Below are 7,644 nucleotides of genomic sequence, written 5' to 3'. Positions count from 1 at the left end.
TTTTCCAATTAGCCAGGCATTTTGATTAGTGTAAACCTTTTATCCTGCTTTGGGGCCCTTGGCCTCCATCTGTCCTGTGGCTCCAAATCCCTCCTGCAGCTGTGGATCGGGGTCACGGACACCCCCAACCCCCCCCCCCCCCAGAGCCAACCCCCGGGGCGTGGGGTCCTTCGGGGCTGAGACCGCCTGAAACTCATGCCAGAGATGAGGGCCCGGCCCCTCGGCGAGGACAGGACAGGATGGGGGCGTGGGGGACGGGAGGGACAGCGGAGTAGGGGACAGTCCCCACTCCAACCCTGCAGGCGCCGTCCCCCAGCCCTGCTGGGACCCCCCGGCCGGAGCAGGCGCAGCCGCAGGGACCCCCGGCCGCGGCCACGCTCCGCCGGGGGCACCTGGGGCCGGGCGGGGACGGGCTCTGCCACCACCTGGGTCCCCGGAAAGTGCCCCGATCCCCCGTGCCGCCGTCTGGCCGTACCGTGGCGATGCCGCGCTGGTTCCCGCCGCCTTTCCCCGGCCCTGCGGCTCCGGTGTCAGCCCGGTGCCCGGTTATTGTTCCCGCAAACAGCCCCAGCTTTGGTTGCTCATGACTTTTTCATGCCGGGCTGGCTCTGCCCGCGCCGGGGGGTGCCGTGGCCCCCCGAGCCGCGACACCCGAGCCGCGGCCGCCCGGCCGCTGTAACTGACCCCCGAAACGGAGCCGGGTCGGCTTTCGGGCCACGGCGCGGGGCGAATAAGTGGGTCAGGGTCCTGGGGGGTCCGGGGGGGGCCGCGGGTGGCAGGGTGGCCGCGTGGCTCTCGGTGGGTGCCCGCCGGCACCTGCCCGGCAAGGCAGCCGGGAGCGGCATTTATACATCCCGGCACCCCCCGGCCCCCCCGGCGGGGTCAGGTTCCCCTCGGGGGGGCCCTGGGCGCTGTCCCACAGCCACATCGTGTCCCTGAGTCCCCCCGGCCTGGTGACAGCGAGACCCCTCCCCACTGAGGGCTGCTGAGACCGGACAAGCTCGTGACAACTCCTCCGGCCGGGGCATCGCAGGGGGCTGGGGTGGGTGACCCCTCCAGGTGGGTCCCGATTTTCACCCAACACCTTTCCCAGGCGGAAAATGGGGGTCCTGGGCTCCCGGGGGGGTCCGCATTCCACAGCTCTGGTGGGGGGCGGGAAGAGGGGGGAGCTCAACTGTGCCACACACCCCTGGGGGGTCAGGCAGTGTCTTGGGGTGGGGGTCGTTCTCGGAGTCAGGAGTGGTGTCGGGGTGCTGGGTGGTGGAAGCCCCTCCTGGTTTCCATCCAGGGAGGAATATTGGAGTCTTGGGCTAGCCGGGGGCCCCAATTCCTGGCAGGAGGCTGGCAGAGGGATGGGGGGGCCTCAACCGTGCCCCAGCAGCCTGGGGGTGTCAGGGCAGGGGCTCGGGGGGTCGGGGTGGGGATCAGGAGGGATATCGGGGACCTGCGAGGTGGGACCAGCCCCCATCACCACCCCATCACTCCTCCCCTGCGCACGGGCAGCGGGGACGGACGGACGGATGGACGGGCGGCGGGGCGGGGCGGGGCGGGGGTGGTGCCTTCCTCTTCCTCCTCCTCCTCCTCCTCCTCTTCCTCCTCCTTTTCCTCCTCCTCCTTCTCGTCCTCCCGCCCCTGCCCCTCCCTGCCCGGCCCTGCCCGCCCTGAGTCACGGGTGGGGGCGGCCCACGCGGGGCGGCCCCGGGGCTGTGTCCGGGCGGGGAGTGCGGCCGGGATGTCCCCCGGGACCCGCGGGGTGCGGGTGTCACCTGCGCAGCCCCCCGAGCCAGATCCCCCGGGGCCCTCCGTGTCCCACCACGGCCCCACGGGACACGGCGCTGGCGCGGGGACACGAGACCCCTCGAGCCGTGACGGGACCGTCCGGGACCCCCGTCACCCCCCCGGGGCCATCCCGACTCGCCGCCGTCTCTGTACCCCGACAGCCCCCGTGTCACCCGTGCCGGTGGCGCCGGGAGCTGCTGGGAAGGGCTGGGCAGGGGCGGGAATCCCGTGGGACGTGGGGACCGGCGGCGCCAGTGGCCACCACTGCCGTGGGCCTGTGTGGCACCGGGAGCTGAAGTGGGTGGCTGGTGCGTGGGCCTCTGGCACGGCATGTGGCTACCTGGCACGGTACGTGGCTACCTGTCATGATAGGTGGATACTTGGCATGGTACATGGCTAATGTGACATGGGATGTGGCTACCTGGCACAGTATGTGGCTACCTGACATGACATATGGCTACTCGACATGGGGTGTGGCTACTTGACTTGGTACATGGTCCTTGGCTACCTGGTGGTACGTGGCTACCTGGTGTGGTGCCTGGGCCTCTGGCCCAGCGTGTGACTACCTGACACTGTGTGCCTACCTGACATGGTACGTGGCTACTTGAGATAGTACAAGGCTACCTGACATGATATGTGGCACCTGACACAGTGCATGGCTACCTGACATGGGGCGTGGCTACCTGGTCCCACTGCATGGCCGCCCAAGGCCCCTGGCACACACCCGTCTGACACTGCACATGACCGTGACCCCCCCATGGCAGGGGGGGCACAGGGCCCGGGGCAGCCCCCGAGGGAGAGGGGCTGGGACACGAGGAGCCCCCAGGCTGGGGCAGTGCGGGGGTGCCGGAGTTGGGGCTCCAGTGGGGCTGGGGTGGCTCAAACTGGGGTGTCACTGGGGTCACTGGGATGTCAGCACTGGTGTGGGGTGTCCGTGGAGTGCAGGGGCAGCACAGCTGGGCCTGTGGGGCTGGGGGGAGCGCGGGGGGTCGGGGGGTGCCCGTAGCCCCCTGGAGCACCCGCCAGTGAGAGGTGTCACCTGTGGGACACACAGCGTCACCTGTGGGGTGCAGGGCAGGGTCTGGAGGGCAGCTGGGGGCGAGTCGGGGTGCACCAAGGGTCCCCAGCCCGGTGCTGTGGGGGGGGGCATGGCTGGGGGGTCCCGGGTGCTGTGGGTGGGGGATGGGGTTCCTGGGTGAGGTGTGCATGACCCACGGGTGGGTCCCGGGTTGGGGTGCAGGTGGGTAGGGGGGTCCCGGTGCCATGCATGGGGGGGTCCCGGTGCCCGGGTGTGGGGTGCAGGTGCCGTGGGTGGGGGGGTCCCGGTGCCCGGGGGGGGTGCACGTGCTGCCCGGTGCTGCCCGGGGTGGGGGGCGCGGTCCCGACTTGGGGGTGCGGGGCCAGGCCCAGCCGGGCCCGCGGCGGCCCGGCACTCCCAGAGGTGCTGCCGGGAGGGGTCCCGGAGCCGCCCAGGGTGGGGGCACGGCCGGGGGGTCCCGCCGGGATCAGGGGGTCCCGCCGGAGCCGGGGGTCGCCCCCCCCGCACCCCCCCGCCCCATGCAGGTTCCGGGGTGCTGCGGGGCGGGGCCAGCGCGGCAGCCGCCCCACGTGGCCTGGGCCGCGCCAGCCAATGAGAGCGCCTGTTTCTGAAAGATCTCCATATATGGCGATGTTCTCGGCCGAGGAGGCGGGGCTCTCGGCCCCCGGGTATAAAAGCGCGGGGCTGGGAGCCGGGCGGTCTCACTCAGCCGGCGGCAGCGGATCAGGCGGCACCGTTACCGCAGCGCCCACAGAAGCGACCTCCGCGCAGCAGGTACCGCACGGCCCCGCACCGCGCCCCCTGCACCCCTTCCTCCCCATTCTCCGGGGGCGGGGTGGGCGGTTTTCACCGCGTTCGCTTCCACCCGGCACTGCCGCGGGCTGCGGCCGAGTAGCGCGTGTTTCCCCCCCCTTTCCTCCCCCCCCCCGCGCCGCGTTGGGATGGTGTCGGCCGTGGGTACAGGCTGGTGGGGGTGTGAGGGGGGCTGCGTCGCGATTGGTGGAGGCGGCGGGTGACGTCAGTGCGCGGGAGATTCAAACGGGCTATTCAAACGGGAGAAACCATTGGGGCGCGGTGGCGGGGGGGGCCGGGCATGGCCCGGCGCCAGCGGCTTCTCCCGGGGCCGCGGCGGGCGCTCACCCGGCCCTTCCCTTCCTCCCTCCCGGCGCAGCCTCCGCCATGGAAGAGGAAATCGCCGCCCTCGTCATCGACAATGGCTCCGGCATGTGCAAGGCCGGGTTCGCCGGGGACGATGCTCCCCGCGCCGTGTTCCCCTCGATCGTCGGCCGCCCCCGGCACCAGGTGAGGCGGACGGGGGCCGCGGGCCGGGCCCGGGGCTGGGGCCGGGGCGCGGCGGGGGCGGCGCTGACTCACCCGCTCGGTTCCGCAGGGCGTCATGGTGGGCATGGGGCAGAAGGACAGCTACGTGGGGGACGAGGCGCAGAGCAAGAGGGGCATCCTGACCCTGAAGTACCCGATCGAGCACGGCATTGTCACCAACTGGGATGACATGGAGAAGATCTGGCACCACACCTTCTACAACGAGCTGCGTGTGGCCCCCGAGGAGCACCCGGTGCTGCTCACAGAGGCCCCCCTGAACCCTAAGGCCAACAGAGAGAAGATGACGCAGGTACCGTGTTCCCCCTGCCCGCTTGCCCCCCTCACTCATCTCCTTCACGAATCTTCTTTGTTACATCTAAAACCTGAATTTTTTGTTCTTTTTTTGTTTTGTTTTGTTTCTCCCGACATTTTCAGGGTTCTGTTCTCCTGGCATTTCTCCCCTGACGCCTCAGGTTCTCTCATTTGTGTTTCTGCCTGCATCCTTTGGCTTTCCTTTCACACACCGGGGTTGCTCTGCATGCAGCATGTGTGTTCTAACACGAGTGCGCACACCCAGCTCGGGGCTCGCTGCTCATTGGCCTTTTCTCCTCCTTTGCAGATCATGTTTGAGACCTTCAACACCCCGGCCATGTACGTGGCCATCCAGGCCGTGCTGTCCCTCTACGCCTCCGGCCGTACCACAGGGATTGTAATGGACTCCGGGGACGGTGTCACCCACACCGTGCCCATCTACGAGGGTTACGCTCTGCCCCACGCCATCCTGCGTCTGGACCTGGCCGGCCGCGACCTCACCGACTACCTCATGAAGATCCTGACAGAGAGGGGCTACAGCTTCACCACCACGGCCGAGCGGGAGATCGTGCGGGACATCAAGGAGAAGCTGTGCTACGTGGCGCTGGACTTCGAGCAGGAGATGGCCACGGCCGCCTCCTCCTCCTCGCTGGAGAAGAGCTACGAGCTGCCCGACGGGCAGGTCATCACCATCGGCAACGAGCGGTTCCGGTGTCCAGAGGCGCTTTTCCAGCCTTCCTTCCTGGGTAGGTGAGGGGTGGGGCGGGGGGGGTGTCGTTGAGGGGTTCTGAGTGGCACTGAAAGGACGGTGCGTGGCAGTAAGGGGTCCTGGGTGGCGTTAATGAGGTTGATGTGGCACTGATGAGGCTGCCTCCCTCCTCCCCCAGGCATGGAATCCTGTGGCATCCACGAGACCACTTTCAACTCCATCATGAAGTGTGACGTGGACATCAGGAAGGACCTGTACGCCAACACGGTGCTGTCCGGGGGCACCACCATGTACCCCGGCATCGCCGACCGCATGCAGAAGGAGATCACGGCGCTGGCCCCCAGCACCATGAAGATCAAGGTGGGCAAGGCTCCGTGGGGGAGGGCAGGGGTGGACAAAGGGGGAGGCTGGAACGCTCTGACCCCGCTCTCTGGTCCCGCAGATCATCGCCCCGCCCGAGCGCAAGTACTCCGTGTGGATCGGCGGCTCCATCCTGGCGTCCCTCTCCACCTTCCAGCAGATGTGGATCAGCAAGCAGGAGTACGACGAGTCCGGCCCCTCCATCGTGCACCGTAAATGCTTCTAAACGGACTGCGGGCCCCGCCGCCGCGTCACGCCCGGGAGGTGTGCCCAGGCATCCATACACCTCAATGCCAGCCTCCTGCAACTGGAATAAGCCTTCTTCCAAAAGAATCCTGCCCTTGGGAAGTCTGTACCTGATGTTAGACACGTGGATGGGTGCGCTGTCACTTGATTTGACCTTGTTGTAGCTGAGTTTAGCTGGGCCCTGAGCTCATACCCTGTACGGATCGGCTCCCCGGGGCTCCCCAATCCCGGGATTCCCGCATCCCAGGGGCCCCCCACACTGACAGCGGCCCCGGGACCGCTCTGTACAGGGTATTTGGAGCCAGACTTTGCCGTACATCCCGTGTGGAATATTCCAGGTTTCCTGTAGAGGCTGGTAGGAGTCCATCGAGAATTTTTTTCACCGTTTCTAGCAAGGTTGGGAAAAAAAACAAAAACATATCGCATCCGAGCCTTACACCCCTCATCTTCCTCCTCCTCCTCCCCCTGATCCCACCACGGGGCTCGAGTTCCTCAACTCCGAGTTGCTGAAACTCTGCATTTACACCTGTAAATTTCTGCATTGTTTTAATTTATGTCAGATTTTTTTTTCTTTTGTTTTTCTTTTTTTTTTTTTTTTTTTTTTTTTTTGTACGTTGCCTTAATGTTCTCACGTGACGGTAGGAAAGCAAACAAAAGAACCAAAATTTGTTTAAAAATCATCCGAAAAGTTGAGAAATTGTAACGCCCAACAACACTTCATTGTGTAAGGAAAATAAAATGGTAAAAAGCTGCAGTAACTCCAGCTGGCTTTGTGTGTGGTGAGCGTGAGGGGGGGGGATCGGGTGGGAGCTTCCCCAGGAAGCTGGGGTGGGGTTTTTGGGCTTAAAATGGGCGTTTTGGGGCCAAAGAGGAACGTTCCATGGGCTGGATGTTCTCCAGGGGCCTGTTCTGGGGAGCCCCGGGGTGCTGCCCACCAGCCCAGCCCCTGCCTGGGGGGCTCCAGCTCTTCCTCTCCCCCCCCCCCCTCCTGCAGTGCTCAGGTGCCAAAGTGCCTCCTGCCCATGGTTTGGGTGTTGGGAGGGGTGGGATTTGCTCCAGGGGCCCCCAGGGTGGGTGGGATTTCCCTTGGGGACACCTCAAGTCCCTGGGAGCGCTGTCCCTGTGACGGTGCCAGGTGCCCGTGGGCACGAGGGGGGGCTGCAGGGGCCATGGCACCTCAGCAGCTGGGCAAGGGGACCCTCGGTGGCATCGTCCCCTCTGTGCCAGGGCCAGCCCTGCGCTGCAGGGTCCCCCCAGTCACAGCGGGGCCCGGGCCAGGGTCAGGCCCAGTGTGGGTGGGGGGTCCCTGGGGGTCCCCAGCCCTGGGGCTGCCCCCAGCTGTGCTGGGTGGGTGTGGGGTGTCCTGCAGCACCTACACTCAGCTGCAGCTGCCCCTCTGTCCGTCCCTGTGCGCCCCCCTGTCCGTCTGTCCAGCCATCCCTCAGTCCTTCTGTCTGTGCCCCCCGACTGTTCTGCTCCTGCCATCCCTGCATCCGTCTGTCCAGCCTCCTTCCATCCATCTGTCCATCCAGCTGTCCATTCCTTGCTGCATCCATCTGTCCGTCTGTCCACTCAGCTCTGCACTTGCCTGGCTCACCATCCATCCCTCCCTGCATCCGTCTGTCCATCCAGCTGTCCATCCCTCCCTGCATCCATCTGTCCATCGCTCCCTGTGCCCGTCTGCCTGTCCATCTGTCCCTTTCTCCGTCCATCCGTCTGTCCGGCCACCCTTCCATCCCTTTGCCAACTTGGCCAGTCTCTCTCCAGCCATGTCCCTGTCCGTCTGTCCGTCCTTCCCAGTACGCAGCTCTGTCCCTCCACTTGCCCATCCGTCCTTCCATTTTGCTGGCCCCGTGTCCGTCTGTCCATGCCCTTCGCC

The 7,644-nt window shown here is 66.3% G+C and overlaps 1 protein-coding gene across 1 annotated transcript; it reads left to right on the top strand.

The window, feature by feature from the left end:
- The first annotated feature begins 3,487 nt into the window (after window positions 1-3,487).
- Window positions 3,488-6,528, top strand: ACTG1 (actin gamma 1). Its single transcript, XM_032129101.1, has 6 exons — window positions 3,488-3,592; window positions 3,990-4,120; window positions 4,209-4,448; window positions 4,758-5,196; window positions 5,338-5,519; window positions 5,602-6,528. The coding sequence occupies exons 2-6, from the start codon at window positions 3,998-4,000 to the stop codon at window positions 5,743-5,745; spliced, it is 1,128 nt and encodes a 375-aa protein (XP_031984992.1). The 5' UTR covers window positions 3,488-3,592; window positions 3,990-3,997; the 3' UTR covers window positions 5,746-6,528.
- Window positions 6,529-7,644: the final 1,116 nt, after the last annotated feature.

This window comes from Corvus moneduloides, chromosome 19, assembly GCF_009650955.1.
Source record: "Corvus moneduloides isolate bCorMon1 chromosome 19, bCorMon1.pri, whole genome shotgun sequence".
Lineage (NCBI taxonomy): Eukaryota > Metazoa > Chordata > Aves > Passeriformes > Corvidae > Corvus > Corvus moneduloides.
Note: the sequence above shows the minus strand (reverse complement) of the source record. Positions and strands in the feature narration are given on the sequence as shown.

What these genes read in the sequence shown, in the direction of transcription:
- ACTG1 (XM_032129101.1), top strand. Translation starts at nt 3,998, where the DNA reads ATGGAAGAGGAAATCGCCGCCCTCGTCATCGACAATGGCTCCGGCATG. An exon ending in ACAGAGAGAAGATGACGCAG is followed by an intron (nt 4,449 to 4,757) that starts GTACCGTGTTCC and finishes CCTCCTTTGCAG; the next exon opens with ATCATGTTTGAGACCTTCAA. An exon ending in CCAGCACCATGAAGATCAAG is followed by an intron (nt 5,520 to 5,601) that starts GTGGGCAAGGCT and finishes CTGGTCCCGCAG; the next exon opens with ATCATCGCCCCGCCCGAGCG.